Source organism: Lissotriton vulgaris, chromosome 10 (assembly GCF_964263255.1).
Source record: "Lissotriton vulgaris chromosome 10, aLisVul1.2, whole genome shotgun sequence".
NCBI classification, from domain to species: domain Eukaryota; kingdom Metazoa; phylum Chordata; class Amphibia; order Caudata; family Salamandridae; genus Lissotriton; species Lissotriton vulgaris.
Window position 1 is genome coordinate 433,557,540 of NC_141698.1, and position 19,708 is coordinate 433,577,247.

General features: G+C 43.4%; 1 protein-coding gene across 2 annotated transcripts in view; it reads left to right on the plus strand.

The window, feature by feature from the left end:
• LOC147685366 (ankyrin repeat and fibronectin type-III domain-containing protein 1-like) overlaps window positions 1-19,708 on the plus strand; it is a 3,163,580-nt gene that overhangs the window by 2,938,931 nt on the left and 204,941 nt on the right. For both annotated transcript variants that reach the window (XM_086941288.1, XM_086941289.1), the window contains one exon: window positions 16,603-16,753. In XM_086941288.1, coding sequence (XP_086797414.1) covers window positions 16,603-16,753 — 151 coding nt within the window. The remainder of the gene's footprint in view (window positions 1-16,602; window positions 16,754-19,708) is intronic.

Consider the following 19,708-nt stretch of genomic DNA (forward strand, 5'->3'; position numbering starts at 1 on the left):
GGTAGGGCACATGACTCACCTGTGACGTTTACCTATGTTGTTTTTCCTCCTTTTTCTTTTCACATACGCACTTCTTCTGTGTATTCTGGTAGCATCTTCCTTTATCCCTCAATTTCATCACCCTTTATACTGCCCCACCCCCTTTTTAAACTAATTTAGGCTTTTTCCCTTCTGTGTTATAATGCCCTCTTCTCTCACACCTCTCCTTTTTTTCTCTCATACTCTTGTTCTGTTGCTCCCATTGCCTACTTTAAGGGTATATGAGGTCATGAGTCAAAAAGCCTTGGTAGAACAGGTGATGCCGGTTACAACAGTGACAGGGAAAGGTTTCCTTGGGAACTGTGTTCTGGTGGGCTTGGGTTTGCAGTGATAGGCACGGAGCTGGTGTCAGATGTTGAATATAGGATGTTTAGGTGTAGATAGGTTGTGAAAGACTTTGAATTGGTGACCTAAAGCCTGCGCTAGCGTTCAACTCATGAGGGCTTCATGGTTATGCATTCGTTTACAGTACAGTCCGGTAACAGGAGGGAGTAATAGGGTTGGTGTCCTTCCATTTCTGGTGCTCTGCAACAGTTTAAAGAAGTTCTTGGAGTTTCTTGTTGCTCAAATGGCTGTAATTTCTGATATTTAGAAGTTTCACTCATCTTCATTGCATGATTTTTTTGCTCGCGAGAAATTGTCACTCATAGTCGTTGAAATGTCACTCAAAATTTCACTCAAATTTTTAAAATGTCACACATGCCAATCTGAAATCTTGGCAGCTATGCATCTGGGCCTTCAAAAATGTTTCTGAAATGGTTAAAACGGGCTGACCCACATTGATCCATGTTTTTTTATACTATAGTGTGCGTAATAAAATGCGAATGACAAACATAACAGGCCATTGTGAAGAGAGCAGGTTGAAAGTCCTTATAAAAATAGTATATATATATAATTTAGTAAAAATGGAAAGGCCTCAGTTAACAACCAAACTAAAACTAAGGACAGGCAGGCACCAGGGAGCGGGGACAGACACCAGGGAGAAGGGACGGGGAGCAGGGACTGACACCAGGGAACAGGCACAGACACCAGGGAGCATGCACAGACACCAGGGAGCAGGCACAGACACCAGGGAACAGGCACAGACACCAGGGAGCAGGCACGGACACCAGGGAGCAGGCACGGACACCAGGGAGCAGGCACAGACACCAGGGAGCAGGAACGGACACCAGGGAGCAGGCACAGACACCAGGGAGCAGGAACGGACACCAGGGAGCAGGAACGGACACCAGGGAGCAGGCACGGACACCAGGGAGCAGGCACAGACACCAGGGAGCAGGAACGGACACCAGGGAGCAGGCACAGACACCAGGGAGCAGGAACGGACAGCAGGGAGCAGGAACGGACACCAGGGAGCAGGAACGGACACCAGGGAGCAGGCACAGACACCAGGGAGCAGGAACGGACACCAGGGAGCAGGCATAGACACCAGGGAACAGGTACAGACACCATAGAGCATGCACAGACACCAGGGAACAGGCACAGACACCAGGGAGCACTTACTCTGTCAAAGCAAAGGTGCACCTGCGCTCGGATTTCACATCATAATGTGCCAAAACTGTAGGAGGTCTAGGAACTATTCTTGTTCACTGCCTTGATTTTGATGCCCGAGCCAAGACAGGGATGTTTCTGGAAGTTTCATCCTAAAATATCTTTGCGAGATGTTCCCCTTCCTATCTGAAAGCGATTTACATGTTCAGCGGCAAAGTGCTATTGGAACTCATTTTGATTACTGCAGTGCTTTACATGAGGGAAAATTGGAAAAACTCGTCACAAAACTGCAGGTTCCACAAGACTGTGCAGGAAGACCGTTTTCAATTAGAATATTTGGTCTAGATTATGAACTGTCAATCTGCCGAAGGAGTCACACTGATTGCTAGTGCATGAGAAGCGACCGGGCATGGTTGCAAGCGTGGTAACAAAAGGAGTAGCAACCAGCTACTGTTCAGTATCCCTTGTTTGAGTTATCACAACCCCCTTGGCATTCTAGATGACATAGCCTCATTCCATATCTATGGTTACCTTCACTCAGCAGATTTAAACAAACCTCCCTTAATAACTTTAACCACAACACAACTTATAATACAATATATATATATATATATATATATATATATATATATATATATATATATATATATATATATATATATATATATATATTGCACAAATCCCTTCTTTTAAGAGAATAAGTCAGCACTCACATAAGAGTTTCTTCCCCAATCCTTTAATTCGTTTGTCAAAACTCCAGCAGTTCAAGTACAAACCAACGCGTTTCGCAACACACAGTTGCTTGTTCACGGTAAATGCAATAGTGTTCAAACTCCTCCTATATTTCGAAGGACCCGCCACAAACTCTCTATTGCTGATCTCAATTCCTGTGGTTTCACAGGAAGTTAGATGGGAAATGTAGTTTTTTTATCTAAAACATTTCTTCCTATGTATCAATGTTTTATAGACACAAGCCAATTCATATGGTTAATGCGGTTGAAAACGAACGTGCCCACCAGAGGGCTACACTGTCATTGGACCGCAAAATTGAGCCAAGGCTGTGTATATAGCTCATTAACTAAATATGCAGAAGTCGGACGGGTCCCGAGGGGTCTCCGTATCCTTTTGGCCCCAAGTTATGATAACCCCAACCCTGCGATGTTAAAAGAGTGGGCACAGAATAACTTGGAAGCTTCCATGACCTCAGTCCGCATTCTAATTAAATATGCAGCAATCGACCGGGTGGAAATAGTTAAAAGAATTGAAAACATCGAAGAAGAACTAAAGAAATCTGCCAAGGTTGATTATATCAAAACCGCCAGAACTGCTATTGATGAAAGACTGCGCAAACACGAAAAAAAAAGAAAACAACGTAAAGCACATAAATTTGCCAGGGATGAAGCAGATTATAACAACGGGCAAATCTTCACATTCGCCCGAAAGTACAATAATGAAAACCGCAAAAAATTCGGGGAACAGAAGGGCAAGAGCAATGTGGAGACTAATGTACAGAATTCTGCCGCAACAGGAGGTGCAGCGGCAGAAAGCGCTAGTTTTGACTCAATTTCCATCTCAAGTGAATCCAGCATAGAGAGCGGAGAGAGGCCCACGCCAGCAATAGTACTTGATGCGGGAGAGGAATTGGATTTTTTAGTAGCAGAGAGACTGCGGTCATTGAGACCGAGAAAGGACAGCCAACAACAGCAAAAAACACAAGAAAAAACAGACAAAGAAAAGAAAGAAGAAAAATCAATAAACAAAAGAGGAAAAAACAAAAAGAAGAGCAATTGGACACGGAAAAAGTAGACTTTGATAAAACCATTATCAATCTGTCCAATGTGCCTTTGTCTAATGCTGAAAAAACGTTGTTGTCTTTAGGTCTCAATTTCTGCCCTGGCCAAACTTTCAACTACAGCTCCACGAGGATTGACGTCTTTAGATTCGTTAGAAAGCTTAAATTGAAAAAACATTTTTCTTTGAAAAACGCAAAAGATAAAGACGGAGAGCTACAACAAGGAATGAACAATCATGTGGAAAGTTTAGGTATCAGGGCTGCTGATATTCCAACCTACCTAGACCTATATGATTTGAATACTGGCGAGGCAGCAAGTGACGAGATTGAATGTGATCTTTCCACTCAGACTAGAATTAATAGCATCAACCTGCTACAAAAAGGTGCTGGGATCAGCCCCTTTAAGAAAAAATCCAAATACATCCCCATGATGCCCAGGGATGCGTTAGACACGTTCCACGACTGTGTGGTTGAAGACATCAAAAGATTGAATAAACAAGTACAGTCTAAAAAATTCAAACAAAGAAAACATGTTGAACAAAGGAAAAAAGACTATGCCAAGTTGATGAAAAAACTGAGTGAGAACAACGAAATCATCATCAAGAAATCGGACAAAGGGGGCAACCTAGTAATCTGGCCCGAGAAGATTATATCAAGGAGGCAAAACGCCAACTGGATAACAGTGATTGTTATGAGCCATCTAACACCAAAAAATACAATGGGGCTACAGATTCCCTCAAGAAATTGCTAATGCAACTACGTAGCGATGGCCTTATTTCTAATGATGAGTTTAAGTTTATGCACAATGAGAATCCAATTGTACCTGTACTTTATTTAATACCGAAAGTGCATAAAGGTGTCTCTCCCATTCCTGGCAGGCCTATCATTTCCGCCATAGGAAGTGCAGCGGAACAGGTGGGCCAATACATTGACTTTTTTCTGCAGAATCATGTAAAAACACTGCCTTATTACATCAAAGATACGGGTGATTTCTTGGGTAAAATTAGGCATATTCAATGGTCAGATGGGATGTACTTAATTTCGTTAGACATTGAATCTTTGTACACCAGTATAGACCATCAGGCAGGATTATCAGCTGTAAAATTCTTTTTGGACCAAAGACCGTGCGAATTCTACCAGCACAACAAGGCCCTAGTTAGCATGATGAGTTGGTGTCTCAATAACAACTTCTTTCTATTTGGGAAGGAGCTGTTCAAGCAACTAAGGGGTGTGGCTATGGGAGCTTGCTTCTCCCCCAGCTATGCGTGCTTGCACGTTGGCTGGTGGGAGGAGCAGGTGCTCAAAAGGGACTATTCTTCCATCTTTGAAGAAAACATCATACACTACTACAGGTTTATCGATGATATTTTCATCGTGTGGCATGGTAGTAAAGATAAAGCATTGCAATTCATTAAAAACATCAACATAAATAATTCGAATCTCCACTTTACCCACCACATAGACAATTCCAGCTTGGAATTCCTGGATGTCAAATTGTATGTAGCAAATGGAAAAGTAGAAAGCACCCTGTTCAGAAAGCCCACCGCTGGCAATGTCACACTCCATGCCTCCAGTGCCCATCCTAGGCACCTGATTGCGAGCATCCCCTATGGGGAATTGCTACGCCTAAAAAGGATATGCAGCACGGATGCCGAATTTAACATTTGTGCTGCAGAATCCATGCGTCGCATGAAAGCTAGAGGCTATTCAGATAAGATCTTGACATCGGCTTTAACTAAGACATCTTCCAGATCTAGAGCCAGTTTACTTCCAGCTTCCATAGTGGAAGAGCCTGTCCCGGATGTTCTATCTGATTCACCAGCTATCCCCGGGACAATTGATAAGGTCCAATGTCCTAGACTAATCACAGCGTACAGTGAGAACGAACGTAAAATCAGATCTATCATCAATAAGAACTGGGGAATAGTACTCACTGACCCCGTTCTGAGGATGAGTCTGCCATCTAGCCCCACTATAACATTCAGCAGAGCTAGAAACATGGGAGCTGTGTTAGACCCTACCAGCCCTGAAGTAAGAACTAAACCTAATTGGTTAAAACCCAAAGATGGTTTCTATAAATGCTCCTCATGTCGGGCGTTCAAGTTCGGGGTAAACACAACAGAATACTGTACTCCATTCAGTCCTATACCACACAAGATAATGGGAAACTATAACTGTAAAACTGAATTTGCAGTTTACGTTCTCACTTGTACCTGCGGACTCAATTATATCGGAAGCACAAAGCTACAGGTACATGAGAGAATCCTTCAACATCTACGTGCCATCCTGCATAGTGATCCCAATTACCCAGTGGCACGCCACTTCAAACAAGTTCATGGTAACAATTTATCTTGTTTAAAATACTATGTGGTATCTGCCGTCCCTAAACCACGCAGAGGAGGGAACAGAGAGGCTTTGCTTAGGAGATTGGAAACCAAATTTATTCTTAACTTCGACAGCAAATACCCAAATGGTCTGAACAACACCGAAGATATGTACACATGCTTGTAAATAGGTATTCTGATTGTTGCCCTGAGCGGTGTGAAGCACATCATACAGATTTTTGAGTTTGTTTTCTGGCCTGGATATAGATTTTCTATTGTTTGATTGTGTTTGTACTGTTAAATGTTGTGGTCAATATAAGAATGTTCAGTGTTCTTTGACAAACGTTTTATAACGGTGGTTAATTGTGTGTCTCACTTATTTACACTACGGCAGAGACATTGTATCATAGGGAAGGCATTTTTGGTATAAAAAAAGTGTTAAACTTGGACGTGGTCTAAGGTTACAATATGACTTCCAAACGAAAGCTGACGCCATCCCATAGTATATCTCACTCTGTGTTATGTCTCAGCCAGGGTTGGGTTGCAAAATGCATTTTTTATTTTGTAACCATTTTATATTTATTATTTACACTAAACAACACATCAATTGCACATGGTATATTTGTAGAATAATTCTATAATTAGCTCTGCTATGCACTTTATCTTCTTTGCACATTCCTTTTAACTAAAGTCGCAGATTTGTTAATGATCACATGCATTTATGCAGCTATAATGAATTTTTGCACTTTTTAAACGTGTATTTGGATTTATCCAGGAATTTCTAGATTGCCAAAATGAAGTTTTTGGTTTTGAAATTATATTGTGATTTCAAAAAGTGTTATTTTTTTAACGTCAGCCGATAATAATATAAATTTCCGTTATTGTATGATAGGAAACGTGGTTGGGGTTATGTTAATATGATTTATGGCACCAATGAGTATCAAAATTACATTGATTGTATATGAATCATGTAGTCTGTTTGCTATGTTCATCATTAACTTTCGGAACACGTGACTTTGGTGGGAAGGGCATATTATTTAAAATGGCTTCAACCATTTACAGCCTTTATGTGAACAAGGGCGCCTGAGCCCGAAACGCGTCATCTGTTGACTGCTGCTAGGTTGAAATAAAACATCTTGCCTGAAAAAGAAGTGGTTCGCTTCTCTTTCTTCGCCGCCGAGGCTTTGGTGGAAGTGGAAGGAGTGTTTTGTTTGCGATATATATTTATATATATACAAAGAAAAATGCATAAAAGATTTTGTGTTACATGTTTCTTAATATGTAAAGAGTATATCTATCTTGAATACTCCCCTACGTAAGCAGGTGGGATAGCTCTCCTTCCAGACAACTCTGGGGCACCAGAGTACACTGAACCTTTGCGGATTCCATCATTACTGCACCCTGAGGACCATTACATATTTTTCCTTGACAAACTTTCACCCAGGGCCAAACACAGAAAACAATGCACATCTTCTGAGCTAAGCTTGGAGCCCCAGCACTTATTGTTTTACAAATTAAGCACTGTATCCCGCAGTATTTGGCAATAGTTGAAATTGCCAAATAAACATGATGCTGCAGGCTACAGCAAAAAGATTCCATTCCACAACTTACTGTGTATATGTAGTCTTGTGTAGGCCCTCAACATTTACCCACCCAATGAACAGTGCTCCAGTTAAGAATCATTAGCAAAATCTTATGATGGCACCACCGTTGGAGTCTTGTGCTTTTGTAAACCTGAAATGTACTTGCCTCTGTAACCAATTCAAGTCATGGGGGTGAATCCAAATTGCAAATCTGCCTTAAGACCCTTAACGTGGCACTGTATGTGTGGAAATGCACCATCTTTTCAGTTTTTTACGCAAAAGTTTGGAGTGATATTTGGCGCTGCACACACGCACGGTCCGGTTCCTGGCACACATAGCCATGGCTGCAGCGCACAGAGACCCTCCACTGCCGCACACAGAGGAAAATAATTAGAGGGAACATTGCTCACAACCCTGCTCAGAAAAGCGAACATCCCCTTACACCTGTATGCTGATGACACACAGATCTATATAGAAACCACCCTCCATTGATGACATTTAGAGACTCAACAACACACTCAGAGAAGTCCAACACTGGCTGTCAAGTAACCACCTAAAACTTAATCAAGACAAGACTGAAATACTCCTCATCTCAAACAAAGAAGAGAATCCACAAATTACGGAATGGCTAAATGCGATCGATACACTCAACAGAAACATCACCCTGGCGGCTCTGTAAAATCACTAGGCATCACTTTAGAACCAAAACTGAATATGACCAATCATGTTAAGAGCTCTGCCAAGAGCACCTTCCTCCACCTGAAGCTACTGAACAAAATAAAGCCTTTCATCCCATCCAAGGACCTTAAACAAGCTACCCATTCACTGGTGTTATCTAGATTAAACTATGGGATCACAGCCCTCTCAGGCACACCAACGGCACACCTTGCCCCCCTAAAAATAACGCTAAACGCAGCAGTTAGAATGGTCACAGGAGTGAAGAAATTTGACCATTTCTCCCCCGCACTCAGAGAACTAAAATGGCTCCCAGTTGAACTGCGTGCCAGTTTCAGAACAGCCTGCCTCACCCACAAAGCCCTTCACACAGGCAAACCTAAATACCTGGTCTCCAAACTCAAAAAAGCCGGTCCGAGCAGGATCCTCCGGAGCTCAAACACTCTACTACTCATCCCACTGAAAGCACGCAAAAAAAAAAACCGCAGCCCGGTCCTTCGCGGGCAATGCGCCCAAAATCTGGAACGCTATTCCCCCCACATCAGAACTATCCCCTCATTTGCAAAATTCAAAGGACAGCTCAAAAATCTTTTCCTAGATTGGTCCCTAGCGAAAGGACATGAGACGCTGAAGCGCCAATGACATTACTCCCTGGATGGGTGTGTGACCCTACACTATGACACTCGGCGAAGGCACTACTAGTCTTCATTGACCAAGGTTACTTAACCCGTTGAAACTCACCGTCCATGCCTGATACTTTCACTGTATTTTTGTCACTTGTATTGATACTTTCACAGTATTTTTTTGTTCTTGTATTTTTGATCTTTTGCAATATGACTGTTGTAAAGCGCTCCAATACCCTCGGGTTTGGCCACCGCTATAAAAAACTTCAAAACAAAAAATAATAAATCATAATAAATAAATAATATTCATGAATAGATTTTTGAATCTGAGTTAATGAGTGAGATCGGGTGGCGTGAGCCCCATTTAGTCAGATCCCTCTCTTTTTTAAGAAATACCGCAATGTTTGTTTCTCGCCAAGAGACTTGAATATTTTCCAAATCAATAAATGAATAGAGTAATTTAAGGGCATATTTATCAAAGAGATGCATCACCTTTGCACCGCACAACAGGGCACACGAGCGATGCAACTCTTGAGTTAGATTTATCAAGCCCTAAAGGCCACCTTTCCGGGCCCTGAGTGACTTGATAGATCTAGAGAAATGCAGCACAAATCTCTGTGATGCTTACTCTGTCCAGGGAGGCGTTCCTTGGGTGGAGCGTGGGATCACCTGTGCATCCACCCATGGATTTTGGCACATTCCCAGATTTAAGATTACTGGCAGACCTGGGAGTGCATCAAAAAGCTACACCTCCCCAGCGGAGGCGAAACGAGGAGAAATATCTTTATTTCTTTTCGGAGGAAAATGTCTCAGGGGATTGTTTTTGTGCAGGAAGGTACTCCTGATGAGTTGCGCATCTCTGAATATGGATTAGCAGAATAGTCCCAAAAGGCATCCCTGATCTGTCGGGGGACTGTAGCAAACCCTCCCCATTCCCATTTTAGCAATCAAATATTTATTTTATTTTCCTTTATCTGTTGCGCTAATATCTGCTCGTTTTCTTCACTATTCTCAATCTCCTAGGCTCTATCCCAAATCCCTTTCTTGATCAAGGACTGTATAGCAACTATTTGTTTATACACCAGTAATGCTCCCTCCATTGAATATTGTCTAGCACAAATTGCTATGTCTTTTCCAATAGGATTACCTGCCTGCACATATCGATTTCCATTTGTTTCTCTTCCTGTCTCATTGCCTAGCAAATAATTTATTATCTGGCCTAAACATAGGCCTTCAATACATTCCAAAAAGTCAAAATAAATGTTGATCCCAAATGTATATCTATAAAGTCTTTAAGCTAGCCATTTATACTGTTTATAAACTATTTATCTAATAGGAGTTTCCTGTCAAATGTCAACCAGGGTGGATCTCCGTGGAACAGATGAAACCCCACCCGTTATGAATAAAGATAGTACATTATATTTGGATACCACCCACAGATTGAGATGGTAGAGGCCAGAGAGTAATCTCCCAAGAACATATCAACTCATGAGACCAATTTGTATGGGTCGATTAATATGTGGAGCCATGTTCCTTTTGATAGCCATATCTCCGTGCATCTACTAACCCATAGGTCTTCAGTAGCTGAGTAATCTCTCCTCTTATTGTATACATTTCAATTCTAGGCTTCTTAATCATGTTAAAGACGCCACACATTATAAGCGCTTCAGGCCATTGATGAAGTTCAGTAAGCAATAGTTTTACATATTAGGCTTGTCTGTATTAGGGTAATAGATAATACATATAGTGATCTGAACTCTGCTTTTACAAATCCAACTATAACCCCAATTAGTCCTGGAATCCTTGACTTTTCACTAAGTACAAGAAGCTAAAAGAGCAAACCCATGCTATGGGTTTTCAATCCCTGCCATCATTAACGGTTCATACCCTAGATTGCGTAATTAATATTTTTCTTTTGGTGAAAATGAGTCTCCTAATCAGAGCAATTTTCTGACTTGACCTTAAGCTGTTAATGTTCTAACTAACTATATGAATACCTTTTGTACCAGCCTTTACTATGTTAGTATTTAATTATTCCATATAATCAGAAATTCTGGCGCTAAAAAAACATACACCAGGGCATTCTATTCTCTCACTAAGATTGTAAGCCTTTTTTCCCATTAGTGGTAAGGAGAGGTTGAGCACTACAGATTAAGTGCTTATTCATTCCCTTATACTGATTCATGGCCTATCTCCCCATCGCCCTCTCTAAAGCTCAAATCCAACTATTGATCTATAAGATTCTCAACTGGTGCCATATCATTGCAAAAATAGTTTTTGCCCTTATAACTAATTTTCACATTGCCGGTTCAAGTAGAAACACAGTTTTTTCCACCCTCTGACGGTCAGGAATTAGTTCTTGTAGCCGCCATCTCCGGACCCGAGTTTCTTTGTAAAAGTCAGATTTTACAAAGAATTCAATACCCAGTGCCCTAATGGGTGATCTAGGGCGGGTGGCTTGATGTATAAGTTGGCATAAAATATAATTGCCAACATAAATCAGGATGACCCGCGGATATTTGGCCCCTCAATCTCTACCTGGTTTGTGAAACAAAAATCTGTGTTCCCGCTGGATAGTGCTAGCCATGTCTCACTTAGCCAGCGGAAGGAACCCTACTTGAAACAAGTTGGCCACAAAAGATCTAGTGTCATCCCCTTTCTTCCCTTCCAGTATCCCTAAAATCATCAGGTTATTCCTGTGAAGGCGATTTTGCATATCCTCCACTCTGGATGTGAGATGTGCTAATTTATTTCCCTGGAGTTCCATTTTGGATTCATTACTATGGCTCTGCTCCACCAGATTGCTCTGTTTGATTTCAATGTTTGGAATCCTAGTCCGTGAAATGTCCATATTCTTGACAATTTACAAAGCACAACCAATGTTTTGAGGTGTGCTGTTCCCAATTAAAGATTATCCTTGTGGTTCTCATCCCTGATGGTCTGTATATTCCCATAGATCTCAGATAAAGAAGGCTCAGGCTGATTAATACAGGTCGACTTGGCGGATACTTTATTAGCCAGTGAAATTGGCCCCTCTGTACCCTTCACACACAGCTTTAGAGGACCTGAGTACTGCTTCAGGTGACCTGCAGTGGTGCTCACTGGACGGAGTGAGCTCGACTCCTTCAGGATCCAATAACAGCTCTTCCTTCCTTCCCCAACCAAGGTGAATCTAGAGTGCCATCTTCAAATTTGCACATCAACAGTTCCTCCATTTGCATAGTGGACAGCACAGCAGAAGCACCAGCAGTGCCTGTTGATGGTTAAAGGTGGTGATAGACTATAATGACCCCACCCTGGGCGGTGATTGATTCACACTTCTCTCATCCTCATATTCTCGTCCAATTCAGATTGACTACCAACCTTGGAAAGTGACAAGATAGCTTCTAGAGCTTCTTGAGTTGAATAAAGCTCCTGTTGAACGTCATCTAGAATCTACTGCCTGCTTTTATTGATTCTGTCTGCTATTGATCTAGCCATAATCACCTTTGCCCCTTCTGCAGAGTATACCCCCTGCAGACTTGATAAATCGGCAAAGACATTTTCCCCCTTCAAAACTGCAGTCCCCAAATCTACAACATTCATTACTGTTATTCTGGTGGTTGTACTATTCACCTCATATGCATCTTCAACTGGTCGATTTTCTTTCAATGAGGTCAGTGGAGTCAGAGATTAGGCCAGAATTACTACTGTTATGCTGCCCAGCCCCCTCCTGTAGCATGTCTGCAATGGTATAGTCTCTAATGGATTTCTGACAGGGAGGGGAATCACCAGCCTTAGGACCTAGCTGTTTTTTTCTAGTCATGGGGGCTTCTTTGCCTGACAGGCATGCTTTAACACAGTCTGTAAGGCTAACCCCCCTTACCCTCATATTGCAAAGTTGGAGGGGGGGGGTGTGCTTCTCAAAACGGATTCCCTAGGATTTCCTAGCATTAGTGCAACTTGTAGAGTGACCTGCAGCGACATCCACTTTGTGGCCCAGCCAGCAGACACTAAAACGCTAACCTCCTCCAGCCAGCAACCAAGCAGATGAAGAGCCCAAACTGCCCAAACCGCCCAAGCTGCTGCAGTCCCCGTTGCACTACGGGCTAATCTTGAGTCTTCACCTGAAGGGCCCCCTTGCCACATCTCCTAAATAGTGCCGCCAGGAGCAATCTGTGCATCCCCACTTCCGCCATCTGAGCTGCCTCTTGACAGGAAACCACTCCACTGACTGCTGCCGCTCCTTTCCATTGGGGAAGGGGTAGACTACACCCTTCCGCCATTACCAGTACCATTACCATTGCCAGTGTGCCTTCTAATGCCCTTATCTTCCATTAGAAGTTCACAAAACTATGGTCTCTTAGCTCCAGGCTACCTGCTCCTCTCTCCTCAGCGATTACTGCCCTTTCCATTGACAACTGCCAGTTACCGGTTTCCGATTGTTGGTTTCATCCACAATAGCATTCCAATCTCGAAGATCCCTGCAGGCTACACATTCCTAAGTGCTGCCCTCTTGCAGGATTGTGTAAGTCCCCTCTCTAAAAATTATCTTCCTGAAGAATGTCAATACAGAATGTGCACAGAGGACAAGTTTTCATAGCCTCGATCATGATGATGAAAACCGTAAACTGCATTTGCTTGTATTGCTATCTTCTTCCAAAACATGTCCTAGACATGGTACTATGAGATGTGTAACTTCCAAATATCTGATGCTGGTTAATGATACTTCGGTTCTGGAAATCCAAAAACATGGTAATATCTTTTCATTGAGATTTCTTTATGAAACCCTATTTTTGTCAGCAAACCCCATGATCAAATTTGTATTAATAGACCATAAAGCATGCACAATTCCATAAAATATTATAACACTTTAGTCTGCACTCCTTTTGTGTTATTTTATGAAATTTGCTAGATTACAAGAATTATGAATGAATGTAATGAATGAATGAATGAATGAAGGGATGTCCCGGCGCTAGCCAACGAGACAAGGTCCTTAATTGAGTTCTGTTCACCACTATTGAGCTGAAAACAGTCATGTCTTTAACTTTCTCCTGAATCGAAATTGAGCATCAATAATCAAAGTACAAACAGGGAAACCTTTATTTCCCAGTACCTTTCTCCTTGCCTGCCTAAAGACTATTTTGAAGCCATTGCGGTTTTCCTGTGTGGATGATGGTTACATTTAGTTACCATCAGCTGTACACATTATTTTTAGGTCTCGCGACCTATCGATGTGCGCAAGCGCATCGAGCGGAGCGAGAATTCATGTGGCGAAAACATCTTCAAACCAAAGGGCTTTCAGCCCCGCGGTTTTCATGAAGTTCACGTGAACATGCACGCGCATCGCATGCAAGCCCAGCCCAGCCTCTCCCATTCCCAGGCTCTCCCGCCCCCATCCGGCATCAGGCTTCCCCTCCCCTAGCAGCACTCCTCCCACACCAGCACCTCCCCCCTCCCACACCAGCCTGCCTCCGCTCGCTCGCATTCCCGCCCCCCCCACCATTTGCCAGCATACACTCTCCAAGTGCTTCGCACACGGCCATCTGTTCCCCAGCTCCAGCACCTCCCCTCTCTCTCCTGGCACACAGCCTTACGTGAAGGGGCTTCGGTTACTCCCCTGCTTCGTACCATCCCCTCTGTCTCCAAATGCACCTCTTTCACCGACTCCTTTCTCTCCTCCTCTCTCCACCCGCCCCCCTCCCCCCATCCCCCCATCCCACCCCTTCAAACCACCTCACCCTCCTCTAATTCCATTACCCGACTGGCCTCTGTCACCGCTCCTCCTCCCCCTTGTTTTTAGACCTAGCACTTTGTTCACCTTTATTTTCTGTCACCCCTTCCACCTCATGTTACTTTTCAGCGCTTTCGTGTTCTGTCCAATCCTTCCAGATGAAAAGCGTCAAACGGCTGTGTATATGTCTTACTGCCAATTTAAATGTACTTGCACAACATGGGTTGTGTAATAGGCGGAAGCAGACGCGCGCCATTGTCTACTAGTATAATAGAAGTGATTCATGACATCAGATCGCTTAGCCCAGGGCAGATTCAGCTATGGCTTTATTTTGTAATTTCTCATCCGCATCTAAATGCAATCATTTACAAAACATTATCGGAACACAGACAATGAGGAACTATTCCTCCCACAGCCCGTGTGCTTAGTATTTGCTTCAGCGTCAAACGTTCAAAACAATAACATTATTATGTATTTGCTCTATTCGTAGCTAAAGGACTTAGCTTGGATCATGTTTTATTAATTAAATGTTTTTTGCGCACTCATCTTAATCTCCCCCTGGGAATGACCTGCAGAGAGTCGGGAAACTGCACAACTCGTCCACGCAAGGGTTTGCTCAATCATTTCACTTAGGTGTGACATTCCCATAGTTTCAGTGCGCTTAACGTGACATTTAGAGAGGCGCAGCGTCACTAGCTCTGCAAAGCCCCTCTTATTATACATTGTATCTAAAATCATCCAGTTTCTATAAGTCCTGCACAAATCATAGCAGCGTTGCACTGCCATCAGCTGTAGGAGTGTTATGCAGGTCTCTCCATATAAACGTACAATCAAGCACATCTACATGCAAGAAACCTGCAGTTACATGAATTTTCGGACCTTCTCCATGGAGGGGCCACAGCCTGCGCTTTCATTTCAGTTTACCAAACCTTGCTTAAACTTCTGCCAAAGTCCCGGCCTTTCGTCATCATGCCCAGTCTTATTTTAGCACACATGACTTGCCTTCTAGAGTGTCAACATCACCCTCTGACATGTCAGTTTCAAAGCCCTAATGTTCAGTGAGTGATCCGAATACAAACCCAAGGTTGGCTCAAGTGACACGCATGGCCACTGATTATTTTTATTTTACAGAACTCCCTCAACTGGTGATGAGCTTCTTCCGACATCTATTATTCAACATCCACTGCGCCCATCATGCATCCATTCGCCCAAGCATTCACCCACCCATTCACACTTGCATCCATCCCTGTGTGCTGCTACCACTACCCACCCATTCACACTCCCATCCGTCCATGTGTGCTGCCACCCCTGTCCACCCATTCACACTTGCATCTGTCCACGTGTGCTGCCACCCCTGCCCACTTATTCACACTTGCATCCATCCATGTGTGCTGCCACCCCTACCCACCCATTCACACTTGCATCCGTCCACGTGTGCTGCCACCCATTCACACTTGCATCCGTCCATGTGTCTGCCAGCCCTACCCACCCATTCACACTTGCATCCGTCCATGCATGCTGCCACCCCTACCCACCCATTCACACTTGCATCCGTCCATGTGTCTGTCAGCCCTACCCACCCATTCACACTTGCATCCGTCCATGCATGCTGCCACCCCTACCCACCCATTCACACTTGCCAATAGGTCTCGCATGAAGGAAAGTTGGAGCTATTACAATTGCAAATAACAATGCCTTTTATTTTTGTTTTTATTTTAAAAACATAAAGGGCTTTGTCATTTACAAAACCAATAGCTCCAACTTTCCTACTGCGAGACCTATTGGCAACGCCAGTGCTTGTTTTCATTTTCTTAAAGGGAATGTGTGCCTGTGTAGTCACCATAAAGGTAATGTAATTTACAAAGATTTTTATACAGTCATTGCCCCTCGCAAAGCTATAAATAAGGTATTCCACATTATCTGTCACAACACAAAAATCTCTTCCTCTTATTTCTTGCCATAGCAGCTTAGCCTACTTCTTCATCCCACATACAGTTATTCCAAGCCATACAGCACATTGGTGTAGTTCTGGTGAAGGGACATGCGAACGCTTTAAGTCATCGACAAGTTCAATGCTTCACAAGGGCTTCTGCTTAGTTGGTGCACCTGAGCAAGCTTTTCCGTATCTTCCTTAACTAAATTCAATAATGAGCATCAATATTCAATGTTTGTCTTTCTATGAAATTGACTCTAAGATCGGCACCTGTCGCTCAGATATGAACCTAGAGGTCCATAGATAAGAAGCTTGTTTGTTGCATATGATGGATCTCAAATTCCAACTGGGAATGCGTTGTCTTCATTTGGAAGCTCGTGTTGATGGTTGACCACGTATCAATGGGTCTCTTTCTCCTGGCATTTACAGGGAGGAGTGGGAATGGCTGCAGACCCTAGCCCATACAGAGGAGCCATCTCTTGCGGAACGGCTTTCGGGAAGCTGTCAGAATGTAATGATCCAGGAGCTGAGCGGAGCAGTGAAGGAACTCATGAACTTGGTGAACATCCCACTCGAAGAGGTAATGTGTGTTTTGCAATAGGTGCATCGATATGGAAGAGGTTACAGAACCAATGTATTTACTTTACCTTTTGGCAGTCGTAGAGGTTTTACGGTGTAATTGGTGTTGTTTGGTTAGAGTTCTCCTCAGTTTGATCCTCATGGTAACTACCAATGTGGAATCCTCTCCTTTCTGAACTTCCATCCTGGCTAAGTGCCCTTGGGACAGAAAGCTAGGCAGCCCTGTCTCCAAAGATGAACAGCTACATCTACACCATGTCTCCAATTCAGTGATTACCAAGGTGTTACAGGCACTAGGACTAGCAACTCCAAGCCCCTTCTTTCGTGTATGTGCCTTCCACTTCCCCCATTTGATAAAACACTTTTTTTCAGAAGCACTGAAGGTTAGTTATGGTCTAGTTTAATGAATAAATGGGTGTTATGTGATATATGTTAACTTCTGCATTATTAGCCGTAGCTGCTCATGTCCCGGCAGAGTGGTGAGTAAGCATGGGCGAATTTTGCGGATCTCGCGTTCGCGAATTTTGCGGATTTGCGAACTCGCAATCCGCAAAATCCGCGAATTCCCGCGAATTTGCGGATTTTTTTTTTTTGTGTTCGCCCGTGTTTCTGCCAGTTCGCGAGGGTTTTTACAATTTCGCAATTTGCGAACTTACCTGTCGGGTCGCAAGTTTTGCGAACTTGTTGTTTCTACGTGTCCAGCCTGTTTGGGACACTCTTCTTCATCACTGCCACTCTCTGTCACCACTGCCACTCTCTGACTACTCATGCCACCCTCTGGCCCACCCATGCCACCCTCTGTTTCATCACCACACCCTCTGGTTGTCCAGTGTACATTATTTTCGGCAAAGCAAAGCACACCTTCCCTGCCTCAAGTGACCTGAATTAATTTGGGGCTGATTAATGTGTCACAGAATATTTTTTTAGCTGGCACCTGCTTCCTTAGTGCGCCCTGATTAGTGATCTTTTGCACTTGCTAAGTGCTTTCATTGTTGCAAAATTAGTTACAACACCTGCCCTGCCCCAACTGACAATAATGAATTAGGGGCTGATTAATGGATTTTAACTTCCAGCCTGGCTCCTGCTTGTCTCCCTTAGCTGTAATTCAGGACCTTTGTGGCATATGTGTAACTATTCTGAGGTTCAGAGCAGGGTCACATAATAGTTGCAACTGGCAACTGAACTCTGGAGGGGCCCCTCAGGAAGCACTACAGGAAATGGCTACTAATGATGAGCCTGAACTTTTGAACCTGGCAAGTAGTTTCAGTTTTGCTAAGATCGTATTTCTGCAATTTAGCACTTATTCGCGGGGCGCGAAGTTTTACTGGGAAGCCGCGAACTCACGCGAACAGTGCGAGCAGTGCGAGCAAAATCCGCTGCTCGCGGATTTGCGGATTTTGCGGGAGATTCGCAAATCTCGCGGATTGCGGATTTCCCGAAAATCCGCAAAATCCGCGAGCGGAACGGATTTTCCGCCCATACCTAGTGGTGAGGTGGGGAAGGAAGGGGGGACGGACGACAAACTAAGGAGACACACAAAAAAACCTAATCTGCTGCATTTCCGCTCTTCTGCTCCGTTCTCACCAGCACAGGCTCCCTGAATCCCCTGCGCCAATCCTGACGCTACTTTCGTGATGCTCAAAGCAGCTTCAGAATTGGCCTGAGCGCCGAGGATTTCTGCTCCCAGCGAGACTGGGAGCCTATGCGTGCTCCCTCCAACTCGGTAATGCAGCTTGGGTTGGAGAGAGCTTCAATGCACATGACAGTTTGGCTGGCCAAACCTTAATGCACACTAACAACAGTGCCCTGCCCACCACTCACCCTCCATGACAGCTCCGCTCCCAAGCCTTGGCTATTGTAAGAAAAATAACACGATAATATACGCTTTTATTATCGTTTTATTTTTAAACTTTTGAAGCTGATAGGGGGGCGACGCTCCTACGCCATAGTGGAGGAGCTGCCCCTGGTTATTGTTCTCTATGCTGCATAAGCATGATTCTTATTTACTATGAAAAAGGTCATACTTGTTTTAGTTTAGGGTGTCGTATATCATTGTAAATTACTTGTTATAGATTAGGGTGTGAACATTTACTATACACTCGTATGTTTAGGGTGTAGAGTGGCCCTGACATGAGAGAGAGCTCAAAACCTGTCATTCAGGCACTAAGGTTAACTTGGGCCTCAGGTTTCTTTGCTTCTCTCTTTCTTCCCTATTCTTATCCTTTCCCTACTTTTTGCATTGTAAGATCCTCTCCCATGATCTTAATTTGGCATTTTGGTTGTTGATTTAATTCCATATGAAGCTGTTTGATAGGGAATTCTAAAATGGCCCATCAGTGGCATAGTCAATCCCCTACTAGAGCAGCGTAAGTGGTGTTGCCACTGGTACTGATGGGTTGATGAACTGCGACCCAATAACAAGTTAATTAGTGGTTTTTGGGCATCCACCATCTGTAGACAAAGTGCTAATACATAATAGTTCGGAATAGAAGGAGACATGGGTGTGCACCTTTGACTGTGATGCAGAGCAAAGGAAACAGAGCATGTGAAATAATGTAATGCCAATAGGGGATAACACACAGAGAGGGAGAAATAGAAAAAGGGCATATAAGAAAGAAAGGTAAAAAGGTAAAGGAAGGATCAGAGACAAAAGGTGGATAGATAGAAAAAGGAAAGAAAGAATGGGGGGCGAAAGGAAGGATGGAACTGTGACAGCAAATAAGAAAGAACATATGACAGGTAGGATGGAAGGGTGAAAGGGTGAACTACTGGATGGACAATGGAGTGAAAAGATGAGGTGAAAGGATGGAGTGAAAAGGTGAATGGATAGACAGAAGTGCAAAGGTATGGGTGGAAGAGTCAAAGGATGATGAACGAATAGATAGAGAATAGCGAAAGAGTGTATGAAAGGGTAAAAATGGATTGATGTTGGAGAGGTGAGAGGATGAAAATGCTA